The sequence below is a fragment of the Penicillium subrubescens genome (genome assembly GCF_028828155.1).
Source record: "Penicillium subrubescens strain IBT 31985 chromosome Unknown utg000001l_segment0_segment0, whole genome shotgun sequence".
Taxonomy (NCBI): Eukaryota; Fungi; Ascomycota; class Eurotiomycetes; order Eurotiales; family Aspergillaceae; genus Penicillium; species Penicillium subrubescens.
This window is the reverse complement of record NW_026643151.1, coordinates 474,461-500,698: the sequence shown is the minus strand read 5'-3', so window position 1 is coordinate 500,698 and position 26,238 is coordinate 474,461. Positions and strand designations below refer to the sequence as shown.

The 26,238-nt window shown below is 50.2% G+C and overlaps 6 protein-coding genes across 6 annotated transcripts; 4 read left to right on the top strand and 2 right to left on the bottom strand.

Moving 5' to 3' along the window:
• Positions 1 to 2,313: 2,313 nt before the first annotated feature.
• On the top strand, positions 2,314 to 5,312 carry pldA (uncharacterized protein; the record flags this gene model as incomplete). Its single annotated transcript, XM_057146072.1, has 7 exons — positions 2,314 to 2,374; positions 2,459 to 3,012; positions 3,067 to 3,688; positions 3,754 to 4,014; positions 4,093 to 4,553; positions 4,665 to 5,213; positions 5,298 to 5,312. The coding sequence occupies 7 exons, from the start codon at positions 2,314 to 2,316 to the stop codon at positions 5,310 to 5,312; spliced, it is 2,523 nt and encodes an 840-aa protein (XP_057013958.1).
• A 6,170-nt stretch (positions 5,313 to 11,482) lies between these two features.
• On the bottom strand, positions 11,483 to 13,844 carry N7473_000131 (ribose phosphate diphosphokinase subunit PRS1). The gene is made up of 5 exons (XM_057146071.1): positions 13,535 to 13,844; positions 13,446 to 13,455; positions 13,270 to 13,390; positions 12,165 to 13,198; positions 11,483 to 12,107 (listed from the first exon to the last, which is right to left on the bottom strand). The coding sequence occupies exons 1-5, from the start codon at positions 13,791 to 13,793 to the stop codon at positions 12,077 to 12,079; spliced, it is 1,455 nt and encodes a 484-aa protein (XP_057013957.1). The 5' UTR covers positions 13,794 to 13,844; the 3' UTR covers positions 11,483 to 12,076.
• Positions 13,845 to 13,995: 151 nt separating this feature from the next.
• N7473_000130 (bifunctional precorrin-2 dehydrogenase/sirohydrochlorin ferrochelatase MET8) lies at positions 13,996 to 14,929 on the top strand. The gene is made up of 3 exons (XM_057146070.1): positions 13,996 to 14,143; positions 14,224 to 14,705; positions 14,776 to 14,929. Exons 1-3 carry the CDS (start codon positions 14,051 to 14,053, stop codon positions 14,909 to 14,911), a joined length of 711 nt encoding a protein of 236 aa, XP_057013956.1. The 5' UTR covers positions 13,996 to 14,050; the 3' UTR covers positions 14,912 to 14,929.
• N7473_000129 (Arf family guanine nucleotide exchange factor SEC7) lies at positions 14,930 to 21,254 on the bottom strand (the record flags this gene model as incomplete). The annotated part of the gene is made up of 3 exons (XM_057146069.1): positions 14,930 to 15,453; positions 15,521 to 16,919; positions 17,033 to 21,254. 3 exons carry the CDS (start codon positions 21,252 to 21,254, stop codon positions 15,111 to 15,113), a joined length of 5,964 nt encoding a protein of 1,987 aa, XP_057013955.1. The 3' UTR covers positions 14,930 to 15,110.
• A 418-nt stretch (positions 21,255 to 21,672) lies between these two features.
• N7473_000128 (putative pyruvate dehydrogenase complex, dihydrolipoamide acetyltransferase component) lies at positions 21,673 to 23,357 on the top strand (the record flags this gene model as incomplete). The annotated part of the gene is made up of 4 exons (XM_057146068.1): positions 21,673 to 21,782; positions 21,847 to 21,896; positions 21,968 to 22,191; positions 22,290 to 23,357. 4 exons carry the CDS (start codon positions 21,673 to 21,675, stop codon positions 23,355 to 23,357), a joined length of 1,452 nt encoding a protein of 483 aa, XP_057013954.1.
• Positions 23,358 to 24,455: 1,098 nt separating this feature from the next.
• On the top strand, positions 24,456 to 25,650 carry N7473_000127 (uncharacterized protein; the record flags this gene model as incomplete). The annotated part of the gene is made up of 5 exons (XM_057146067.1): positions 24,456 to 24,496; positions 24,887 to 24,985; positions 25,049 to 25,054; positions 25,116 to 25,529; positions 25,617 to 25,650. The coding sequence occupies 5 exons, from the start codon at positions 24,456 to 24,458 to the stop codon at positions 25,648 to 25,650; spliced, it is 594 nt and encodes a 197-aa protein (XP_057013953.1).
• Positions 25,651 to 26,238: the final 588 nt, after the last annotated feature.

The window sequence follows — 26,238 nt, the reverse complement described above, 5'->3', positions numbered from 1 at the left end:
ACTCACCCGTCAGCCACTTATCACGTTGCTGTATACTAATAATATGCACTCAGACGGATTAAGTCAATGTAAACGATTCCAAGATGAAAGAGTGATTAAGGAGAATTAACTGCGATCGAGGGCAGATTGGAATACCCGCAAATTCGTTGAATACGTATGCTGATACTAGATGGTCGCAACACCAAGATTGGTAAGTAAGCCAATGTACGATGCAAAACATGGACAGATGTGGGCTTCGGAGTAATCAATCGCTTCCTAATAGTAAATGACAACTCCATACGTTCAGATAAGGTTATCTCGCGATCGTCTCCTTTAATGTGTTCTCATCCATCACCCAACACATGTTATCGGGCCCCTTAAAACACCTGGAACCGGATGGGCCGTCTTCATAGGGACTTTCTCCCGCCCAGTTTTCAGCCTGGGCGTAATAGGCGACTGCTAGATACATGCCAGAAAGATAGTCGTCAGATGGACATTTTCGTGAAGATACGCCCATGCCAATTTTGTAACTTTTGGCCCAGACAACCTAAAATATAAAAGATGAAATGTGAGCGAGCTTCAACAAGAGAATTGAGCAGAGGAATTTTATCATTTATTTCACTTACTTGTGTGTAATGGTCACACATATCACCAGAATCCCACGAACCGTGCCCGTCGTAATGGTAAAACACCCTTTCATCATCCCAAGATGTAATTGCATTCCTCACGATATTTTCATCCGACTTAGGGGAAAGGTATATGTTTTGACCAACATGACCATAACTAGGGGAATTGGGCTGAGGATTGTGCGCAAACTGGCAGTTATCAGCCCATTTCTAGGCTAGATCGGCGAGCTCATCATCCCAAGTCATCTTTAACATGTTGGCGGCCTCAGGCTGCACAGTTTGACGACCTAGAATAGTTAACAAAATGTCTTATTCTCATAGACTCAACTCGAAATGGGGACCTTACATTCATTATAGAGGTCAATAGCAAGTGCCTATCCATACAACGCGTGAGGTTTTTGCTTTCAAAATTAACTTGATTCAGTCATCCCTTGTTCTCGGGAGTCAATTCTGCTAGAACTATTGAAGAGCAAAAGACCAGAGTAATAAGCATCAACAAAGAGCTAGAGGTAGACGCCATTTTATGGTAAAGTTTCTTGGAGAATAGAGACAATTCTCAAGGACGATGTTGCAAGAAATTATTTGTGGCAATGGGGGCTAGGGCGGCAATTTATAGATACTGGATCATGTATTATTGTAATCTTGGAATCAAAAAATTAGCTATTTGTTTTACTATTGGGCATACTATTAGAATATCTGCAGTGTTTCGGTGTCTCATGGATTGATCTACTGTAGCCGATCAGATAATTGTTCAAGTGGGTACGCGCTAATGATTTTGCCACACATTATGGTATATAAAACTACTTGAAACGCATAAGAAAAGACTGGCAATTAAAACGGGCTGTTCTAACCACTACTAAATACACACGCAAAAAAATAAGACCAAATCGCACGCAACCTTGCCATGCTATATCCTAGCCAATAATGATCGAGGATCAGGATAGTTGCGTGTGGTTTTAGAGAATCAGGGTACAGTGGACTGTACTCTACTGTATGGTCTGTACACACGGTGATAGTACAACGGGGTTCAAATTTTCAAAATCATCGTTGCAGTCACAATTTGAACAATAGACTAAAAGATGATACCTTAGCTATTAAGAAAGAGGATTTCAATGCCCTTTAAAAGGACCTTTCCAAAAAATAAGAAGTGGAAGCATACCTGTTGGTCTGTTCCCCTAGTTTCTAGACTCGGACTTTTGAACTACCACTGTACCCCTCATTTGCCAAGAACTAAAAAACACGCCATCATAAGGTGGCCTCACTCCGCATGTAAGAGAACAAGTAGAGCTACAATTCCTTGTACTCCTACGTGACCTGTCCGTGAAAGTGATGATGATATCGATTTACATATATATGATGAAGAGCCAGAAAGCGGGAAATGGTGGAACAGGGGCGGAATTGAACCAAGGACCACCCAAGTATCCCAAGATCCTGACATCAGTGGTGGACGCTAGATCGGCGCCAAAATGTCGCAGACTGGCAGGGCCCAAAACGGCTGTAGCTCGACTGGCAGCTGTAGCCAATGTGCAGTGGTCAAAAGTCGCGCCTAAAACATCCGAGCCGCGTCTCGTAAGGCCGTAGGGCTGTCCCGTGATGTCACCGCCGAGAACTGAAAATAGTACGACTCAGGTAGACAGTTGATTTCCCCCTCTTTTCTTTCTCCTTCTCTTCCCCATTATTATCCACAATCACAACTATCTCCATAACCATGCAGAAATTGAAACAAAAGTTCGAACATGAAGTTGATCACTTGGAGGAGAAATTCCGAGGTCTGGACCCCAACCGCGAAACCTGCTTTTTGATCTTGTTTTTTTCCCGCTTTTCACCCCTCAACCTCCACTAACAGTCGATAGACTCGCATCTCCACGATGCTAAAGCCTCAGCGACTCACCTAAAGCACAAAGTGGGCAAGTTCTTCAATATTGTCAATCCCAACCACCGCCACGACGAAGAACATGAACAGGCCACAGACCGAAAGCGCTCGGCAATTGCCCAATCGCATCGCTACCAGTCCTTCGCCCCAGTTCAAGAGGGCAATCGCGTCAAGTGGTATGTCGATGCCTTGGATTATCTGTGGGCTGTCTCCGAGGCTCTGGAAAAGGCTACGGAGACCATCTACATTGCCGATTGGTGGCTGTCTCCGGAGTTGTTCCTCCGTCGCCCGCCTGCCAAGCACCAGGAATGGCGGTTGGATCATATCTTGAAGCGCCGCGCAGAGGCCGGTGTCAAGATTTATGTGATTGTCTACAAGGAGGTGAATCAAGCGTTGACCTGCAATTCGGCACATACCAAGCATGCATTGCAAAATCTTTGCCCTGAGGGTACTCCGGGTCATGGTAATATTCGTGTGTTGCGCCATCCAGATCACAACGTCTTTGAGAATGCTGCCGATATGACTCTTTACTGGGTGCGTCTCTTCTATTCTGGCTGGTGATGAGAGATCGCAAAACTGACGAATTAGGCGCACCACGAGAAATTCATTGTGATTGATTATGCTGTGGCATTCATTGGCGGCATTGACCTCTGCTTCGGCCGATGGGATGCCAACCAGCACCCTCTGGCTGATGTGCATCCAGCTGGCCTGCGGGATGATATCTTCCCTGGGCAGGACTTTAACAACAACCGAATCATGGACTTCCAGAGCGTCCAAGACTGGCAGAGTAATGAGTTGAGCAAGGCTAACTTCGGGCGCATGCCGTGGCACGACGTAGCCATGGGCTTGGTTGGCGACTGCGTCTACGATATTGCAGAGCACTTTGTTCTGCGTTGGAACTTCGTCAAGCGTGACAAGTACAAGCGTGCCGATAATGTGGATTGGCTTATGATGGAGGGCCGACTTGGGGATGATGAAGATCTGGTTGCTGTCCAACGACCAAAGTACCCCTGCGGCGAGTACATCCAACATCCATTGTCTCCATTGTCCAGCAAGCCGCGTGGACAGCAAGGGTCTGTTCGCGCGCAGATTGTTCGAAGCAGCGATGATTGGAGCAGTGGTATTCTGAACGAGCACAGTATTCAAAATGCCTACTGCGAGATTATTCGCAATGCCGAGCACTTTGTTTACATTGAGAATCAGTTCTTCAGTACGTATAGCCATAGATATTCCCACACTATACCCTACCATTTCATAGCCACTAACCGTGAGCAGTTACCGCCACTGGCGACCAGCAGCGACCAATCTTCAATACCATCGGTCGCGCCATTGTCGATGCTTGCGTCCGAGCAGGCAAGGAAGGACGCAAGTTCCGTGTCATTATTGTCCTGCCCGCTATTCCAGGCTTTGCGGGCGACCTGCGCGACTCTGCTGCCACCGGTACACGTGCTATCATGGATTACCAGTACAAGTCCATCTGCCGTGGCGAGCATTCGATTATGGGTCAGATTGAGAAGACGGGCGTCAATCCGAAGGGTAAGTCATGATCCAACACCCTAAGCATGGATTGTCAACCATGCACTCGGCCCTATCGATTTACTGACATCCATTTAGAGCACATCTTTGTATTCGCACTCCGTGCCTATGACCGAATCAACAAGACCCCATCACTCGAAGAGCTGGAGAAAGAGGCCGGTGTCACATATCAAGACATCCAGCGTGGTATCGCCGAGTCCATCATGGGTGAAAGTGTGCATCCTTCCGTCGGTACAGAAGGTGACAGTAACGAGAAGAGCTACGATGCCGATGACGCTCAGAAACAGAAGAACCTGAGAAACCTGGAGAAGTTCGAAGAGCAAGTGGAGAAGCGCAAAGCGATGGAGGGCGATGGTAGTAAAGACTCGGTTGCGCATACTACCATGCTGAATGGCGGTAAGATGTCTGACGAGACGTGGGAGGGTGATCCTGAAGCCGAGAAGGAAAATATCGTCCAGGAAGAGTTGTACGTGCATGGCAAGGTATGCATTGTCGATGATCGTATCGCCATTTGCGGAAGTGCCAACATCAACGATCGGGTAAGTTCACTATCTGGAATTGTTTTGAGTTTGTTTTGCTTTTGACAGCACTTGCTGTTTCTCGCACTCCTACTCGCAGGCCGCTGATGCTTACTTTTCTTCTTCATGCAGTCCCAACTGGGCTCCCATGACAGCGAACTCGCCATCGTAATGGAGGATCAAGACTTTATCGACAGCGAAATGGACGGCAAACCGTATCGAGCATCCCGTCTCGCCGCAACACTCCGTCGCCAGCTGTGGCGCGAACACCTAGGCCTCTTACCTGCACAGAACTACGACGCCACAGGCCACCCGAACGCTCAACCCCCTGATGTCTGTCTCAACGAGATCCTAGAGGACACTCACAACGAATTCGTGACTGATCCGCTCAGCGATGCGGTCTGGAACACCTGGACCGGTCAGGCTAGCGTTAATACCGAGACGTATCGGATGTTGTTCCGCGCTGACCCAGACGACAATATCAAGACCTTTGAGGATTATGATAATTTCCGTCCGCGTGGGTCGCACAAGCAGGGTCATCTGTTTGATCCGTATCTGCCGGTTGCGGAAGTGCGTGAGAAATTGGATCGTATCAAGGGACACCTTGTGTGGTTACCGCTGGAGTTCCTTCGCGATGCGGAGATGGCCGAGCCTGGGCTGGCTGTGAATCAGATTACGGAGGTAAGTGGTTGTATGGGACGTTGTGGGGCTGGCCTTCCATTAAAGGCAGCTGGGTCTCGGATACTGTGCTAATTCTTTGACTAGAGTATCTACACGTAGACATGACCCATTTTCAGCCCCAGTCTGAGTCCGCCAAGTGCAGTACATATTCCGGATGCTTGGTGGATATCCGACAGCTTTTCCCCGCTGCCAAGTGAGGGATTATTTCCTCGAACAATTCCATACTACTCTTCATTACTCGCCGCTCGTAATTCTTTTCTTCCTATCATGATCGCTTTGCATGGTTTTCCAAAGAGGCTTGTATACAATTGCATTGTGCGAGTGTACTCACCTTTTCTATTTCCGTCTACACACAGACACTATTTATCTTTCCACTTCCATTTTCCTCTTCGCTCCGCGGAGATAAGCTGTAGTTTCCCCGCCCCTGAATCTCGATTCTCTCGATGCATATCGATCATCGATTATCGATGATTTGCAAACTACCAAGTCGGAAAAAGTAATTCAGCCATTTGCTGGGCAATACTACACTCCCACACTACCGGCATAGTCTAAACCTATTTTAATTGTAGTTCCTAACCTGGCGTTCAGACTACAGCACAGTACTTTTGTACTTGACCCACCGAGTCTCTCCGACTCTCCACCTGCCGCCGTGAGAAAAAGATCTCCTACAGACCACTAGCTGGTCCTTGCGTGATGCTTTTTTTCTCCCCTTCGTCCTCTCTGAGCTCCTGTTTCCTCTCCGTGCTCTCCTATGAGTGGATACTGACAATAGAGTTGGCGGATCCAAACCCCTGGAAATTCTTAATGCGATTTGTTCATTTTCATCATTTTCCCCCATCGATCCGAGCGCCAATTCCCCCTAGTCTTTTAGTCCTTTAGTTCAATAGCGCTACCGCCTCGGTACGGGGAGTATTTCGGCAGCTGAAAATAATCATCCGTATACAGCCACCGACATGATGGATCACTTTGTTCCCTACGTCCTGGCTTACTGAGCCAGCCACTCGTTTGAAAGATGGAAGACTTCTCCGCGGCTCTCCATTGGTGCATATATCCTCCAAGCTTCCATCTCTTTACCTTTTCGTGAGGGAGGTTCCCCCCCCCTTAATAATGCCAGTCGCCAATGAAGATTTCGCAGCAGGTGGAAATTGCTGGCAACGTCGACCAAGTGGTCAATTCTGATGCCTGATTGATTTGTGTTTTTTTTCTTTTCTGAGGAATGTGCCCAATGGAATTTGAAAATGTTCATGTCGGGAGTGTGAAGATGCAGTTGGTCGTACAAGGGCCAATCGATTTAAAGGGAAGAACCCTGCATTAGAAACTCTTTTCAATGTAAGGACGCGACCAATGTCCAAGTTCTTGGATCTTGCTACGGAGTACTCCGTAGATGAACCGGCATGGGTAATTGCGTAGGCGATGCAGTTCATCTCGATCTGGTTCTAGCGAGTTCATCATTGTGGGGCTTTTTAATCGCCCGCCTATTTTCACGCGCCATGAATCATTGAATGGGATGATCTGATCTCCTGTTCATCGGCTATTCCAGTACTTTCAATACTCTTCTGCGGGACTATTTTTCGATGTGTACGATTTCCACAGCTTCTTGAAAGAATGATTTTGGAATCGAGATAATAGGCTTTTTGATTTCAAATCTGCAAATTATTGACCACCGGAAATACTCGCAGCCAGAAAGGAGGTACACAGAAAGTAACTGCCTCGACGCCGATGATGCTTGATCAAACCCAATCTCTCCACATAAAATGCACGACCGCAAGAAAGGGGGGGGGGGGGGGGGGGGGAAACATCCAACTCCCAAGAACCAAGCCACATCTAAAGCCTTTGAACAATCGAAACTAACAAGTAAAAAAACTCCGTCCAAATGCAAAAATCTCACACGCGGAAACCTTTGTAAAAAGAGGGAAGGCAAAACAAAAAAGACAAGATCTTTTGGGGGAAACCGATCAAATGCAGAGCCCGTAATGTCGCCGATAACGCAGCCACGGAAGGAATTAAGCCAGCCAAGAAAATAGTCAAAATGGAAACGCAGGCTGAATTCGCGCTGATCATGAAGCATGCGCGCTCTAAAGATTGAAAATTGAAGATGATTGCATGGAGCATGTTGGGATACCCTTGCTCGGGTTCATGCGAGAGACTGAGGCGAGCGTGAGATGTCTCTTAGAGCTAGAAACAAGGAAGCGAAGTTAGCCAGCGAGCCACACAAGAGGTGAAGATAGGCTCGGTCAATATGGCCTTGTATAGCACAGCAGTACGGAAACGCCGACAGGTACAGGTTGAGTTGATCGAGCTGAAACGAGCTCAGTGAAACTGACCGACAAATTAGGACTTGTTGTTGTGGCAGCTGTTGCAGCGGCAATGTCCACAGATCTTGCACCGCCAGATAGCCACAAAGGGGCCCGAGTTACAGTCGGAGCAACGCCACGTCAGGATGTTGCCATTAGTAGCCTGGACAATGGCAAATTTGTGACCGGAGCACTGGTTGGCCATGGTTGTTCTTATGCGTGGAGAGATGAAGAATGGGGATATAAGTGAGAGTCACTGTTGGATGAGATTAGCTCGGCATTATACTCACGGTTAAGGACCCGAGAGTTTGTCACCTACCAGACTAGGTGAATGATCAAGGCCCGAGGGAATGGAAGCTGGCGTCGATCACCGGAAATTGTTTCCACGCGTCTAGAGTGGCAAGATGGATGGAAGGGAGGTAAAACTGGAACAGGTGTTCAAGATTTTGTTGATCAAGGGAGAAGTGTATAATGTGAACCCGAGGGTTTGGAAGTTTGATAGCCGAAACAGAAGAGGAAGGTGCGAGTGATGGAGAAGATGAAGAATCTCAAAACTGCTGGACTCGGGTCCATTATATAGCTTCGAAGAACTCCTGTGCTCTGTATCAATTTGTTTTCGAGGGGCGGGTCGACGACAGATCTCGATCAATCCTGGTCCTGGTCGAAAGAACTTCAATGGACTCTGCACAATGCCGTCGATGACGCACCTAGCCGAAGGTGATGCTTGACAATCGTCAGGGTCAAACCAGACAAGGTAAAAGGTCCAGACTGAATATAATTATATTATTTGATGTTGTGGAGGACGGGGGAGCATATATCCTTTTCTTTTTTTTTTTATTGGGGAAGGGGGAAGAAAGGGAAAAGGTACTGAGCCGAGTGGATAGAACAATAGGTAGAGCTATGTTCGATCTACTGTGAACCTCGAACCTCGAACTTGATCTTGCATGGCGCATGGAAAATTAGGCGAACGCGCCATCGAAGGTCGGCAGATCCCAGTTTCTTTCCGCCGGGATCAAGATCCCGATCGATGGACATCGAAGGATTGCAATTGGTGAGAAGCGATCTACGAACACGGCGGAAGGGGGGTGGTTTATTTAACTCATGTTTTAACCAGTTTAGTAAATTCAATTGGAACATTAGAAGCTCGGACATGATTGGAGAGAAAGGAATGAGCTGACTAGACAGCTTCGAGACAAAGAAAGACCAATAGGGAGGCAGAAAGGCTAAATCAAAACTAAAAGGTGGGGGGAGCTGGACAGGGCAGGGAACTATGGCGTAAGTATGGTGTAGGGTATAACTACTGACCACTACCGAATAGGCAGTGTACATGAAAAGGGAGAGATTTGATTTTATTTAGCATGCAGATCGACTCGTGTTGCTAAAAGGTCCTCGAGTGGATCTACACGAAAAGAAAAGAAAAGGCAAAAAAAGTGCTGGGAACATGTCAAGAAAAAGATCTAAACAGGTTGACAAGTTGACACAATTGGTCAATTCTCAAATCATAGACGCGACTAAACCCAGCCGGGCTGGGCCTGGAACAAGGCTCAAGCAGAGAGGAGATCGTCGGAGGTGTGCGCCTGGCATAAATCTAATCCACCAGCTAACCCTCGAATTGCGTGAACTGGAAACTGACGGAGTTATAGTTACAGTCCATAGTTGGTTAGTTAGCGCTTGCTATTCTCCACCAGCTCTTCCCGCCAGTGTGGTCCTGGCTGCCAGCCTAATGCGGGATGCTCATTTGGGTCAAGGCCCTCACTGCGCCGATCATGGCCGATCGCGGCCTTGTGCATCACTGTATCCCAGCAATTTGGGTTGGGTCCGATCATCACTGGTGGAGAACAGTTTGGGTCGATGTTGATTGTTGGGCGAATTAATTTGACTTTTTGTAGGGGGTTTTTTGGAATTCTGGGTCGAGTGGATAGATGCTAAGGGGGGGGGAAGAGAAGGGAAATGACAAAAAATGATTAAAAATGGCTAGGGCTCACTAAGAACTAAGGACACCTATTTTTCTTTCCCTTTTAAGGTTGATACATCACATACAATTCATAAAGAGGCTTAGAGCGTCGAGGCGCAAAGAAAATGGAGGCCTCCACCGCTTGGACCAGGGCCTATTGTTATTAGGTGTGAATGAAAGTCTCCACATGGCACATTGTCTCAGGAACTTTTGTGACTGCTTCATTATTACCATTATAGTCGTATAATAGTACTACTGTCAATCTGGCCTTTTGTTCTTTTGGATTACTCACAGGGTACTTTGTACAATTTTCCAATGTTTCAAACCCGAGGACTTGATACGTTTTTTGTTTTTGTTGGCGACGCCTGCATACTTTATTTTCTTTTTCTTTACGTAGTTTTGACGATGAGTCCTGTTTTTGATTGTCCCCCAACAATAGATTGGCGTCATGATGATTATCAGAATAACAAAAAATAGAACAAATGAAAGGGACAATCATGATCAAGCAATTGTTGAGTTGACGAGTCCCCTCATCCCTGTAACATAACGATCGCCCGGAAGCACACCTTTGGTATTAGTTGGGTTCTCGCCATCGCACCCAATAAAACTGGGACTACAGGGACTACTGCAATCTTAAATCCAAGCCGGACCGATGCCTCGCGAGAGTTTCTGTTGAAGGGGTTCAAGCTGAATTTTATGGCCCAATTTTGATATAACAGTAACTGATTCTGTGAATCCAGACCTGCTAGACTGGCTGTTAACTGCTCCCAATAATAGTTGACACCTAAAAACCCCATACACCCTTCCTATCTTTTCCTCACTCGATCATCTAAGATATTCGGTCACACATGACACCCGCCTTGTACTTTGCGTTCCCTCCTAAGCGGGCCCTTGTACTTAGTTTACGCGCTTTTATTAGACGAGCTGCATGGTCGGGGGCTTACCATAGCGCTGGAGCCTCATCGGAGGTCCATGTCCATCCGAGTATCTTTGTCAATAGGAAACTAAGTACGATGGCAGTTCAAAAGTCTGAGTCTAGAATCCAGAGAAATGGACCAACCAGGCATGCTTCAATTACTCTCATTTGAAAGATCTTTCTGAATGCCCTTCGAATCATCTTTTCGAATCATCTTTCTTGACAGCACAGTTAACGTTCAACTGGTGAGTACTTAGATGATTTCGAATATTTGCCGGGGGTTCAAAGTTAGGGAACCCCACTGTCGTCATGTAACCATGTCGCTATGCCGCTATGTACTGTTACTATGGATAGGTTACTTCCGATCCGATGCTGAGTAGTGGACAAGTACGAGAAGCAAACCCACATCGATCAGGCGAGTCGTAGTGGAACCCGCTTCGTAACCACAACCAGAATTCCCGTCACTGGAAAGTCGCCACGACATAGAAAGAAAAACTACCTGAAGAGGACGTCCAAAAAGATTGGCCACCGTTTCTTTCCTTCACTACGCGCCGTCCCGGCTGGGCGCCTGTCAAGCAAAAAGCGGCGTCAGGGATGACGGACTAAACGCAATCCCATTTGAAACCAGACCAGCCATCCGACGAACCAGGATGTTTTTCTTCGGGTTTCTAGATCACGGTGAAAGTGGAGCTCGGAGAGCTTCATCACCGGGTGCTCGAAAAGGGAAAGATGGCTCATGACCTGGACACGTCAATTCACAATTGCCTTTGAGTCAGATCAGACTCAGCTTCATTGTGACAGTGATAGTATCAGGGCGCGCCACTGGTGGCTGAAAAGGGCGACTTGCGACTTGTTTTGCTTTTCTCGGCACGTTGACCGCTATTCAGTTCTTCACGGATTTCGGCTTCGTGTGGAGTTTTTAGCAATCGGTGCGTTAAATCGGACTGTTGGGGACGGGCGAGATGGGGAGCCGCATCCGATGGTGACGAGTTGAAGATGTTGAAAGTGCCGTAGGCCTATAGAATGTGGATACGTCAAGAACGATGCAAGACGGGAAGTTGGAAGTATAACTTGATCAACACGAAAACAAATATTTGCCACGGGAGAGAACAGAAACGGGATTTCATTGATAAATCGACGGTTGAGAAGATTGTTTTTGCTAGTCTACAATCACGATGATATCCGAGGGGTTCTCTTGCACCGGTTTCACCGCCAGAAGGCATCGAGGAAGTCTCCAAATAGAAACTCCCCCGAATTAAGAAACCGGTGCCTTCAGTCCTCGTAAGGTCTGAACCTTCTCGCTTCCTCTCTTCCGAAGAAGAAAGAAAACAATCCGGATCAGACCCGGTGTTTGCTCTGCCAACGCTCCGTTAAGAACACCTTGTGGGTGACAAGATGCTCCTGCAGTACCCAGAGTGGACTGCATCGCTGGGGTGATAAAAAAAAGAGAAGAAAAACAAGAAAAAGATTGATCTCATCATAGTTTGAGATGAGATCCATGGAAGGTTACAGATCGGGTCTGGGCAAGGCAGACTTCTTCGAATGGGTTTGTTTTCATTTTGTAGAAAAAAGAGTAGGTATCATGCCGTGGGATCGCAAGAATGCAGAGATCTCGGAGTCTGCAAATCAGTCATCAACGCCGCCCTAGAAAGATGTCAAGTCAAGTTCGTCACAGCCATCCGCCCAAAGGGGCCATCATTTAGTCATTAAGGTGGAAAAGGGCCGAGACGCTGTTTCATGATTAGTGATCTATTGTAGACTCGAGGCCATACAGGGAAAACACCCACCTTTCACCGTAGTGATGCCGCCGAATGCTCTCAGCCAGAAGAGTCGAGATATCGATCACGATCAGCTTCTTGGACCGTTTGAGCATCGACGGCTCAATCGGGAATGTGTTCGTCACGACAATGTGGTCAATGGAAGGGCAAGCCTCCATCTGATTGAGCGAATCGGCTCCGAACAGACCGTGAGTGGCAATGCAGTAAACCTTGGCAGCACCACCACGCTTGACAACCGTCTCTGCGGCGGCAATCCACGATCCACTCTTGTCAATCATGTCATCTACGAGGAACACTGGTCGATGACGGACTTCACCGACCAGCGTGATGGTCCGCTCGTGGTCGTAACCGGCAACGCTGGCCTCGTCATCCGACTCAACAGCGTCAAAGGAACCACCCAGGGCATGATCTGGGGGCAATGAGGAAACGCTCGAGATCATAGAGTTGAACATGGTCTCGGGGACGACCTCGGTGTTTTCACCGTGGGCGCTACTACCGCCAGCTCCGGGGGTGGTTCCACCAGAGTGCGATTCAGACCCCTGGTAGTCATCGTCAACCAGCTGGCCCTGCACCAGACGGCCAGTAACCACATCCCGAACCCGAACATCGGTGTACTCAATCTCAAGCTCTGAGGGCCGGCGAGCTGCTGGAGGAGTCTCAGGACGCAGCAGGTCTCGGGGTGAGTCCATATCTTCCATCTCCTCAGGGATGGGAGGGGTTGCTAGAGAACGGTGGAGACGAAGTTCAAACGGCTGCGGCTCCTTCGAGCCTCGTCCCTCATCCTCAACGGCATCGAAGAATACTGTGCTATCGGACATCGTGTTGATAGGAACCTTGGGGCGCCGTCGATCGGTGGTCACGATGCCGAAGTTCAGTTTGAGGGTATCGGCCAGCGAGGTGACTCGCTTGGTACCGCCGGCGTTCTTGCTTACCACGACCGCATCCCTCCAGCCCGACACATTCATCCGGATCCAGCGCGCAATGAACGGTTCGGCGAAGAGGTTATCGACGGGCTTGCCAAAGAAGCCTTGCATCTGGGATGCCTATTTGAAACCCAAATCAACATCGAGGTAGTCAAGGAGGTTTGGCAAAAACGTCAAGGGCAGCAACGTACGTGCAGGTCCATGGTAATCACATGGTCCACACCGGCGATGGAGAGGAGGTTTGCGAGCATGCGGGCCGTGATGGCACCACGATGACTCTTCTTCTTGGATTGACGGGAGTAGGGGAAGTATCTCGTCAGGGGTCAGCATCCAGTGTTTACTTATTCAAACAGAACAGGCAGCATACGGCATGACCGCTAAATGAAAGAAGAAATACGTCAGCCTCAACACACACATTTTTGTAGCTCCAGCTAGGGAACAGCGACGATAACATACCAGTAATCGACTTGGCCGAACCACCTTTGCACGCCGAGATCATAATGAGCAGCTCCATAACACTGTCATTGATCTTGCTGCTGCCACTCTGAACAATGTAGACATCTTGGTTGCGGACCGAGACGCCGATGTTCACGCTGGTCTCGCCATTGGCGAATTTCCCGAGGTCTGCTGGTGCAGGCGAGGTTCCCAACCGCTCACAGATGGTCTCTGTAAGGGCGGGGTGGGAATTCCCCGAGAAGATCTGCACACCCCGCATGGCTGATCTTTGGGAGAGGAATTGAGAAAGAGAAGAAGGAGAAGACGGGGGGTGAGGAAGAAGAAGAGGAGGAAAAAGAAAAAAGACGCTAAGAAAAAAAGTTCAGCGGGTCACAACTTGCGGATGTGGATGTTGTGGACTGCCGTAGTACCCCACGCTCGGGTCTCTTATCATGTGGTTGTCACCGCGGAGATGTGAGAGACTTGGAAGATTGTACCCCCTCTATTCAGTTCGGTTCGAAAGGGGAAAAGGTCAAAATGCCAGAATATCCCAAAGTTCAAGGGGGAGGCTCACTGATCGTCGCGTGGCAGGTCAAGAACAAGCACGTGCTGGTTGTTGGAGGTGGAGAGGTGAGCTCCAGGAGCTATCTACACCGAAATATATAATGGCTTCATGAACCAGACATGACTGACACCGATTGTCCCTCCAGGTTGCCGCTGGGCGTATTCTCCTCGCACTGAATGCCGATGCCCGAGTAACCGTCGTTTGTCCCTCCTCCGGCCTCAACGGCGAAGTCGCCTATCGCGTCGCCGAGAAACAAGTGACCCATATCGATCGCAACTTCGAGCCATGCGACTTGGATACAGCGGATATGGTGCTCTGCGCCATTGATGACCCAGAGGCTTCGACTCAGGTCTGGAAACTGTGCAAGGAGCGACGCATTGCGGCGAATATTGCAGATGTTCCGCCAGAGTGTGACTTTTACTTTGGCAGCATACACCGTGATGGTCCGCTGCAGGTAATGGTCAGTACCAATGGCAATGGTCCGAAGCTGGCCAGTATCGTGCGCAAGAGAATTGCCGAAGCTCTACCAAGTAACATGGGTGCTGCTATTGAGAATGTGGGCAAGCTACGGAGGAAACTGCGTGAGGTTGCGCCTGATATTAAAGAAGGACCCAAGCGCATGAAATGGTGAGTATTGCTACCGCGACCGTTCGATATCCTATGCACTTTGGACTGTTGAATCGCTAACTTATCCTAGGATGTCCGGGGTCTGTGAATCCTGGAGCTTAGATGACCTGGTTGGAATGACCGAGCAGGATATGGACGGGCTGCTGTCCCATTACCAGTCGGGCGACATTCCACCACTCTTGGAAGTACGGATGAAAAATCTTTAGAGGGAATTTGACACGAGTAAAATTTTTACGTCTTATCAGTACACGGCTATGCCATCTCTAGAAATTTGGAGGAAGCTTGGGGAAACAGGAGAATAGGGGGGAAGAAAGAGAGAAAATTAGAAACGCCTGGATCACCTGTAAATCACAAAGCCAAGCGAGGATATCCCAAGAGGAAAACAATAAGGAATACAAAGTCCCATCAATGGGTGGCCTGGCTGTCGCGGCGCGAACCCTTTTGAGAGACGGAGCTCCGCGGGCTGATCGGAGCATCCAACGGGTTGGACGGAGCAACGCCTAGGCGGACTTCGCCGACCCGACGGAGAAGCCCCTGTAAGGCAATGCGAATCTCCGGGTTGAGGTCACGGCTAAGCAGCTCCACACCGAGCGGGTAGAAGGTCTCAATATGCTTGTCGAACCCGTCCTGGGGGAAGTTGTTATAACCATCAATGACATCCACCACTACGGGGCGCCAGGCCACAATGTTGCGGTGTTGGCTCTCTTCGTCGAGGCGGACAAAGCTGCGAATGATATCGGCACAGAGTCTAAACGGAGTCAAAGTTGTCAGCAAAAGGGTTCTTGTTGACGAGGTGAAGAAAGTCTGAAACATACGGAATGAGAGCTGCCTCGGTCTCGGTGCGACTGCTCTGTCTCTCCTCTCGCTCGTCGTGATACATCCGGAAGAGTATATGGACATAGGTGGCAGCACTACCACTCTCTTGCTTCAACAAGTTGGGTGGCTGCTTCATGAATCCTTGGCGCCAGAGTTGCATGCGAAGGTCCTTGTCCTCGTTGAACTTCTTGGCGAACTGATAACTCTTCTTCAGCAGGCCCATCAACCGGAGAAGCTCGTGGCTGGGGATCTGGGCATAGACATTGTCGTTGGAGAAGAGCTCGTGGACCGTCTCGATCATGAGCAGCTGCAAAACGCAGTTGGTGATGATCCGGTTGAAGAAGCGACGACGTGCCGCAGTGACGGCTGCGGGTTGCTGTGACGAGTCTGTCGGGGGCCGGTAGTCCTCGAGCTCAGCCCGAACCTCACTCTGGACGGGTGGTTCTCCTTCATCCTGGAGAGAGGCGGTGCTCTGAGATCCATTCGCTTGGAGCGAGTCGGGAAGCTCAGCCGATGTGGCATCAGACTGGGCCACATCACCATTGGTGGTGGCAATGGCGGGCGTGTCGGTCAATTTTGACATGGATGCTGCCGCCGTGAAGAGCTCATAGGCAGTTGTCTTGCTGAAGAGCTCGACGAAAGCGCCCACGACCTGGGTCCAATGTTCCTCTCGGAACTTGGATACGTTCTGCAGAATCAGCTGCTGCAGACAGTTGCTGCCAATTCGGGCAATAGTGTCATTCTCTTGACAGATACACAACGTCAGCAGTTCCAAGAACCGACTCAACATGTACTCCAAGGACTCGAAATAGTGAGTGAAAAGAGTGATCATGTTGCGCAGAGCTTGGATCATAGTCGTGGACAGCCAGACTGAAAGATCTTCGTGATTGGGAACCTTGGACATTTCAGACTTGGACTGCAGAACGACGAAGATCGGGCAAAGCAATTGGCGCCAAAGAACATCCCAGAAGTCCCGAGGGAAGTCACCTCCATGTCGAATCAGAGTATCAAAGAGGTAAGTCAGTGCACGGGACCGGACCTCAAGATCATCGCCGGTCATCAACACATCCTGGAAGGCAATGAGAATGGGATACCAAAACTGCTCTTCTTGCGACTGCCGAGTGAGTTGTTTGGCAAGGTTGGTTCCCTCCTCTTGGAAGTGCTGGGCCGCAGCGCCGCCGCGGTGGGAGAGCGGGCACTCGGGAGTACGCAGCATCTTGGTAACCGTGGACTTGAGCGTCTCAATCGCCTGTAATGACTTCTTTTGGAACTTGGAATTCTTGGAGAACTCCGTCAAGCAAACAATCAGGTCAGCGAAGGCACCCTGCGTGATCACAACGCCGAAGCGAGTATTATAGATTTGAGTGACATGGTCAAAGGCCATATTCACAATTCCTTCTGTTATGAAGTGATTAGCCAATTTGCCACATAAATCAAGGTTGATAATTTAATGAGAGGAACAGGTCGGGCAAATATAAAGAAAGTCAAAAACAGAAGAGAAGAGAGCTTACCATAAGGTTCACGGGCAGCAACGGTGAAAACGCCAAACATGGTCTTCCACCCGGACCGGATGTTGTCACCACGCGCCTGAATCATCTGAATCAGACAGCGAAGAATCATGTCCTTGACGGCAGCAGTAGTGCTGTTTGCCATAACATGTTCGAAAGGCTTGAGGAAATCCTTTTGGAACTTGAAACCGGGCAATTCGCCAATCTCCATAAACCGCATTGACAGCTGTCGCAGAGAATCCAAAGCGAAGAACACGACGGTTGTGTTGGAGTGGCAGCCAACCTGATTGAAGTGCTGGCCTAAAACATCCCAAATCTTAGACCACTCAATCCTGACACGAGTCATGTTGTAGTAACTGATTTCAACTAGCTTCTGCAGACTGTACGTGCGAGGAGAGTCGCTGTGTCCCGAGGACTGAATTTCTTGCCAGCTAACGTCGCTCAATGCCCGCACAAAGTCGATGATGGCTTCGTGTGACAGATTGGCGGTGTTGGTGAAGATCCGATCGACACCGCGAACCATATCGGCGGATCGGCTTTCCATGGCGACCTCCATGCGGAAGGCCGAGGGTCCACCAACAGACCGTGGCCGAGGTCTTCTGGTAGACTGCATTGACTTGCGAGAGGCAGTATCGGAGGATGTCGTGGGTGCTCGTGAGACATCAGGCAGGGAGCCTTCGTCCACACCGTCGCTCAACAGCTGCAATCGGTCAAGCTGACTGACGCAGGTCAGAATCTCCCGCCATGAGCCCCGAAGACGGTTTCCTTCCGTGAAAGCAACGTCAAGCAGAGCTTTCAAGGCCTCCACGTTCTTTGGCATCATTTCGCGAACATTTGCAAGGTTGGTGAATTTTGCTAAGGCAGTAACAAAGGCGACACGAGGGGTCTCCAGATCAAAGGCGCAGCTGATTCGGATTGCTAACTTGAGACCTTCCATGCAAAGTCGGATTGTCTCAAGGTTCTGGGTATCTTGCATCGGAGCTGACAATCCGGACAAAAAGGACATCCAGGTGACATTGAACATGGATCCAACGTGTCGAACAGAAGTGGCGGGGATGAAACGAGAAAGCGCATCACGGACGGCGGTCTTGCGCTGGGCTCGGATGAGCGAGCGATACAATTGCTCAGTCTTGTTAGCCATTTCCTCGGATGCCTGTGCATACTTCTCCCCTTGAATGTCTCGACCGACGGTAGCAAAGACTTGTCCAGCTCGAGTCGCCAACCCGGTCGGGGCAGTGGCCTGGATGCCCAGATTAGCGGCGTGTTCTCGCTCGGTGTCGAGAACAATCTCGTTGTTGGCGATTTCTTCGTAGATGGCGATGAGATAGTCGGTCGGTAAGTCTTGGCTGTCGTTGATGCCGCGGTTGTTCTTGATGAAGTCCTCCTTGCTCATTCGGGGACCCTTCATCTTAGCGCTGTGTAGGTCGGTGTTGAGCAGGATGACCGAGTACGACAAGACATACGCCGTGTCTGCGTTGGCAAAGGCGTTAGGATTCTGAGTCGTGTACCGTTCCGCAAACTTGAGCATGAAACGATCAATCTTTTGCGCTTCACCGGGAAGACGGAAGTTCTGCAGGAAAGACCGAAGAGCATCGACGAAGCGTCGTTTGGTGAAATCCATCTGGTCAACAAACTGATGCATAATGGCGATGTTTTCGGGTTCACCTTCGCCCAGATACTCGCCAAGCATAGCCTTGTCAAGACGATCATTGCGCAACAAGAAGCTGGCAATGTCCTCGGGGGAGTCTGAACGAATGAACCCTTCTGAAAGGAAAAGCTTAATACCACGCTTGGGCTTGAAATTGAATTGTTGAGTGGCGTTCATCATAGCGATCTTCCGCTGTTTGACCTTCTCAATCTCATTCGGGTCATCCTCCGGAGCAGGAGTAGATCGGCCAGTGCCTGCCTCGCTGATCTCTGGACGTGGGGAAATGAGGACATTGGTATCCAGGGATTCCCGAGAGTTGTCCATCGACTTGGTTGGCCCAAGTGACTGAGCGGCGGCGGCGGCGGCGGCGGCTTGGTCATCCAATTGAGATCCCCAGTTGTCGAGAGATCGGAGCATCTCAACGAGGGACTCCACAGCCTGATGCTTCAGAATGTAATCCGAAGGGATGCTAGGCGCTGCTGGCTGGGGAGGTGGTGTGATGTTGGCAGTCGTGAGCGATGGAGGTAGGGTTCCACGCTGGCGCCACTCGGCCCCGATGTTGGTCATCTTGGTATGATGGTCCTGGAAATATTGTTGTTGCGAAGCTGTGGTGGTAACTGGCAGACTTGAGTACCGCGAGAGCTGCTCAACGACATTCTGGAAGATGTTCTCCAACGCCGTCCGGTCACAATCATAGTTGAGATAGATCTCCACCAACGCACGAGGGTCACCTCCCAATCGTTCCAAGACTTCCATAAAATATTGCTTCTGGAACGAAGGGGCAGCCCGCTTCTCTAGGATAGCTAGGTAGATCTCCTTGAGGAACACCTCCAGCTCTTTCTTCATCATAACCCTCATTTCCTTAAGCATCAGCCAGAAAATTTCGCAGCAGACCTTGAAGACATGGGGAACGGAGCTGGAGCCATTCCGGCTCAGGCTTAGACACAGGTGGGGCCGGACAGCTTGGACGAGTGTCATGGCTTCCGTGCTGGATGAGCTGCTGTTCCTGATTGCAGCCAGCGGGGAGGTGAAAGTGCTGGTGTGGTTGTTGATGAGATAGTGGATGAGGTGCAGTGAGAGCAGCTTCGAACGCATGTTCTGTGACTTGATATCTTGTTGCTGGTCGTGGCCAAGAACCTTGTGGCTCAGCTTACACAAGGCGCGGAAAACCAAGAACGCGTCCTTGACGTAGACTTCATCCACATCATCCTCGGTTGAACTGTCATCTTCACGATCCTCGGGGATGCCTGAAATTGACCGTGCGATGTTGTACCGAGCCAGTTTAGCACGAGTGACCGTAGTCGGCGCATTGTCATTGACACTGGTCACCTCCTTGGGCGACTCGAAGCTCTGCAGAGTGAGCTTCTCCGAGTTGGGTTCTTTGCTGACGGGCTGGTCTGGCTGATCCACTTGGTCCCCTTGATCGACTGCAGATACGGAGGCAACTTCTGAGAGTTGACCTTGGTCACTAGCTAATGCATCCAAGCTGGCACCGGTGACTTTGTCAACCTCACGACTCCGGAGCTCCTTCAGGTCCAAACGAACACGAACTCGGTCAAACACCGTGCTCACCATCTGAGTCAAGGAGCCTTGAGCAATTTGCTGGTTCTGACTCGACTTGGAGTAGATGAAGATATTATAGATCTGGCGAACTGCCTTCAGGAGACCAGCTCCATGCACCACGATCTTGTCATTCAGCACGGCAGCCAACAAAGATTTGATGATCTGCTGCTGAATCTCATTGGGAGTCGCCTCATTCTCGAAACAATCGCAAATTGCGTCAATGGCTCGTTCGATCAAGGGTGGCTTTTCCGGGGTAGCCTCGCTTTCGGATTCGGCGGAGGGGAAGGCAAAGTAGGAGTATGTGATGAGCTTGCCAATGCAATCGAGTGCAGTCACCTGGAGGGGAATGCTGAGGGTTTTGCTAGCCAGGTGAAGAGGGCGGAAAATAAGCTCCGGATCGATAGGTTGTCCATCCGACTGTCTGACATTCGCCAAGGCTACTTGGACAGAGTCCTCTAGCTCCTTGCTTCGGCGGGCTTCGCGGGAGGCGCCAATGGCGTCGAGGGCAGTCACGATGAAAACTGTTGAGCTGACGACAGTGGATCGGTGCGTCGCAAAGGTAGCCGTGGTTGAGCGCGAGTCGGAGCGCATTCGAGCATCAGGCGGCGCATTGTCGTCGGTAGACTCGGGTTCGTGAATTTCGGGAGGCCCAAGATCAACCTGCCGCTGCTCTTCAACCTGAGGGCCATTGGATGTATCCTCCTTTGTATCCTTTGGTGGAACTTCAGGCTTCACTTCATCATCATCCTCCTCGTCTTGTCCGTTTGCTGCCTGTTGGGGTGCCTCGGTTTGTTTATCACCCTCTTCTTGCTGGTCTTTTTGAACCTCCTTCTCTTCCTGCTCCTTCACTTCTTGCCATTCTGTCTTCTCAGACACTGATATCGGCTTGTCAGAGGTCAACATTGTGGGAACTTCTTGAGCTTCCCTAGTTGTATCCACGGAGGCATGCTCGGATTCGGGGATGTCGGCCGCGGGGTGGTGATTCGGCTCGGGGCCATGATCGACGTCCGCCATGGTCAGAGAGACTCCGGACGGAGCTATCGGATCAAAGCAGAAGCATGCGACGGGAAAGCAACAGGGTGGTCAACGTCTGGACCCTTAACGATGTTTCTCGCCGGTATATGATTATTGTTTCATATGGGGATGCGTGTCTTCTCCCAATCGGGACTGGGTCGAGCTGAGTCAGCAACTGCCCGTGCCGGAGCGCGGGAGTCCAGCCTGTTGGCTTCACGTGACTCGGAAGAGGCCGCTCACCGGGAACCTTAGAAGCTCAACAGAAAAGTTCCTGACCTTTAGAGGCCATCTTTCTCCCCCCAACTCCTTCATCCCCGGCTTTTCACCGTCTCCCCCGCGCCGGAACTTCTTTGTTTCTTTGATCTTTGTGTCGAGGGAACTTCTTGTTAAACAGATTCTCCGGCAATTCGAGCCCAAGATGGTTGCTGCCGCTGTCCGGATGCGCACTCCGAGTGCCATGTTCATGTCTCGAGGCGCCGCCTCTATGCGGCGTCCTCAGGTCTCCTACAAGTTCCAGGAGGTCATCCAGTATGCGCTTCTCTTAATCTACAGCAAGCATGGGAATTAATACTGATGAGCTTTCTTCGCGCAGAAACCAATTGCCCGCCCTGTCCGCTATTTCCCGCTTCTATGCCTCCAAGTGTATGACATCCAATTGATCCCATCCAGCTCGCCCAAATCGCCTTCCTCTAACAATGGCTTTACAACTACAGCTTTCCCTCCCCACACCATCATCAGCATGCCGGCTTTGTCCCCGACAATGACCGCGGGAAACATTGGCGCATGGCAGAAGAAGGCCGGTGACGGCCTCCAGCCCGGTGATGTCCTTGTGGAGATTGAGACCGACAAGGCGCAGATGGACTTTGAGTTCCAGGAGGAGGGTGTTCTTGCGAAGGTCCTGAAGGACTCCGGCGAGAAGGATGTCCCTGTCGGCTCTGTAAGAATTTTTCCGAAATTCTCCGCGGAGGAGCTTTTTTGCTACCTCCTCAGCCGACATAGAACAATCGCTAACCATCGTTTTCTCCATTTCTACAGCCCATTGCCGTCCTTGTTGAGGAGGGTGCCGATGTCTCTCCCTTCGAGTCCTTCACCCTGGCTGATGCCGGTGGTGACAAGGCCGCCCCGGCCGCTGAGCAGAAGGAGGAGCCCAAGAGCGCTGAGCCATCGGCCCCGACCCCGGCCCCGGAGCCCGCCGCGCAGGAGCCCGAGACTTCTGGCGACAAGCTCCAGCCCAGCTTGGACCGTGAGCCTGCGATCAGCCCTGCTGCCAAGGCTCTCGCTCTGGAGAAGGGTGTCCCCGTCAAGGCGCTCAAGGGCACCGGCCGTGGCGGTGTTATCACCAAGGAGGATGTTGAGAAGTACCAGCCCACCGGTGGTGCCGCTGCTGGTCCTACCTTCGAGGACATCCCCATCACCTCCATGCGCAAGACCATTGCCAACCGCCTCAAGCAGTCCATGGCTGACAACCCCCACTACTTTGTCTCCACCACCCTGTCCGTGACTAAGCTTCTTAAGCTGCGCCAGGCCCTGAACGCCTCCGCCGAGGGCAAGTACAAGCTCTCCGTCAACGACTTCCTTGTCAAGGCCTGCGCTGTTGCTCTCCTGAAGGTTCCCCAGGTCAACTCCAGCTGGCGCGAGGAGAACGGCCAGGCTGTCATCCGCCAGCACAGCACCGCTGATATCAGCGTTGCCGTGGCTACCCCCTCCGGTCTGATCACCCCCGTTGTCAAGAACGTCCAGGGTCTGGGTCTGTCCAGCATCTCCAACCAGATCAAGGACCTTGGCAAGCGCGCTCGTGAGAACAAGCTCAAGCCTGAGGAGTACCAGGGCGGTACCTTCACCATCTCCAACATGGGCATGAACCCCGCCGTTGAGCGCTTCACTGCCGTCATCAACCCCCCTCAGGCCGGTATCCTGGCCGTCGGCACCACCCGCAAGGTCGCCATCCCCGTCGAGACCGAGGAGGGCACCGTTACCGAGTGGGATGACCAGATCATCGTCACTGGTAGCTTCGACCACAAGGTCGTCGACGGTGCCGTCGGTGGTGAGTGGATCAAGGAGCTGAAGAAGGTGGTCGAGAACCCTCTCGAGCTTCTGCTGTAAAAAGGTGGATACTTCAACGTGCCGACCTTTTTCCATAGAATGTAATCTGTATTAAAATGGTTTCCCTTTAGACCACCATAGGTCCTTTTTTGTGTTTGGTTTTAGCAACTTCAATCTCATTTTCATATGTCCCGCTATTGTTTACATTGGTATTCTATGGATCCATATTTTCTAGAGATTCGCTTGAATGATGCGCCTCATCTATCATCCGTAGCGATTTGATTCCCCGTATTTTGAAGCCCGCCTGTATTTAACTGCAAGCAGAGTCCAAATCCATAGGTTAACTGCCCAGAATCCCACCAGTTGGGCTCCTGAGGCACCTACTCCCGATTCAACCCGATCTCGCCGTCGGGGTAGATCATACCGAGCCACCACTAGAGGTTCCATAGCACACTGTACCGCAACATTGATGAGAATTATTGAAAGCATTAATGATTTGTACAGACTGGACAATATTCCTGCCTATGTCCAATACTATTCTAATTCATCCCTTGGAAGACACAAATGTAAATGGTAGCCCGGTACTTAGGTGTCGAATGCAACTATATATTTCTTGTGCTGGACCCACTTGCATCCATAGGTATCTACTGTCACGAGTTGAACGATAGACAACAGAAATGGATCTGGACCATCAAGAGAAACGATCCGAATGGCATTAGAAAGATATTTCAAATAATATTGATTGAGGGAAACCTGGTTGGACCGTTTCTTTGGGGTTTAGACTCGGAGTTTTGAACGGCTGTCCTTGCATCAAACAGAAATGCGCAAGGGAAGTTCTGCTGTTATCTGACTTTCTAGAGGTAGCTTCGAGAAATACCCACTCATGTATAAATCGAGAATCGGATCTACTTGTTAACGGGCGACCAGAAACGTGGCTGTGAATCGAGACGGAGGGATGTGTTGGCATAGTGGACTTCCATTACGGGTCGGGTACGGCTCTAGATATCCACGTGGGGGTTAATTGGAAGGTAGTTGAATTTAAGTTGGAGGCTTGTGTTTACCAATATTGCCCTTATGAGTCTATATACTGAATGCTATTCTCATCTCAGAGAGTATAGTTCAGTGGTTGTTGATTGTACCGCCGAATCGAGCCTGAGAATGATGATTGGCCGGAAGCACCCACGTCAGTGGCTGAGGAGGTATGGACAGAAAATCACATGTTTACTGCACAACCATGATCAAAGTGGTTGATTTGGATGATTTAAGATACTCTTAGAAGGTATTCTTTTTATTATTTGTTAATTATTCAAGAATAACTCTAGGTATAGATTTTATTAATCGATCAATCAAAGAGTAAACACATGGGCGTGGTCTGATGATATGCTTCTAGGCTGTGGCTCCACCAACGAAATCAATGACGTGATGTCACTCCGAAGCTTCCAAGGTTCACCTGCCAGCTTCTGCCACCACATTTAAATTCCTCACTCTTCCCCCTCCCCTGATCATCATTTTACGCACTCTTGTTGGTAAGCTCTCACTCTTTTGTCTTTGTTCTAGAACAACCAACTGACAGACCCGACCGACTTCAGAACCATCTCCATCTACTCTATCATTCTCCCACACCCACAGTCTACATCATGTCTTACGCCGACGCTGCTGCCAAAGGCCCCAAGCAATCACCCGAGGAAGTTAGTACTCCATGTGACTCTCCATAACACTACTTGAACGACAGGCTAACCAGATCTCAATAGGCGTAAGTTTTTAGCGACAGATAGTGTCCCTATCTACATCCCCATACTAACTCATTCCCCATATCAGTCGCGCCCCCTCCATCGGCGGTATCTACAAGGATGAGTCCGAGAGCACGGCCTCCCTGATCGACGTCGACTCGCCCCACGTCCAAGCCGTGGACCCGGACTTCCTCAACCAGGAGGTCAAGACCACCACCCAGGCTGAACGCCTCGAGCGCGAGGCCCAAGAGGAAGAGGCCAAGCGCGTGCAGGAGGAGTCCGCAAAGAAGGCCAAGGCCCGCAAGGCTAAGAGCCGTGGTCTGGCTGCCAACTCGGATAACCCTGTCTTTATCACCAACGCTGTGGTGGCTACTCTGGTCGGCGCGGGCTTGGGCTTTGGTGCTTATCGCAAGCATGTCGAGGGCAAGTTGTCGTGGGAGGTTGTTGGTCTCTGGTCCGGGGCTGTTGGTGCCTTTGGTGTGGTGGATTACTTTGTGAGCAAGTAAGTGGCCCTCGTCAAATACTGAGGAATGAAGGAAGGACGTGAGGGAAGGTGATCATTGCTAATCTGTGTTATCTTTTGTTATAGATGGTTCCTCCAGAACAAGTACCCTCCCAAATAAACGGGGACTTGTGCAATACGACACGACATAGTCGATTCCTTGCTTGATGGACTGCTTGTGTGTTTTTTTGTTTCAATCATATACCATCCCAGCTCTTTGTGAGATTCGAGATTTTGCATTCCTGGTTGTGTTTTTTTATTTTGGGCGAGAAACGGAGTCCGGGCTGGATTGTGAGGGCTGCGATAGTAGCTTCAACGATACCATTTTCGAATGAACCTGTGTCCATGTGTAAAACCGAGTAGATCAGCGACGGGCTTTATGTAGTCAAGCATAGTAATCAGATTTGCTTTCCTGTTGATTGTTGGAGCTGCATGCAGTCTGTACCTGAGACTATCTGTCGGTGACGTACTGTGACAGCTTGAAGCTGAAGGCGGTGAGCGGCCCAAACACCAAGCTGGCCTTGGGAGACGTGGTTGATCCCAGAGTTTATACACTTGATTGATCTCTCCCTGTCGACTAGCCTGCTGAATATTCAGGTCGCATGTTGCAAGTCCCTCTGGAATATATTACACCCTCTCGAACCATCCCTCCCTTCGTGCGCCGTGAATCTCCGACCTTGAACGTGGCGCTCGCCGCCCCCTCGACAAC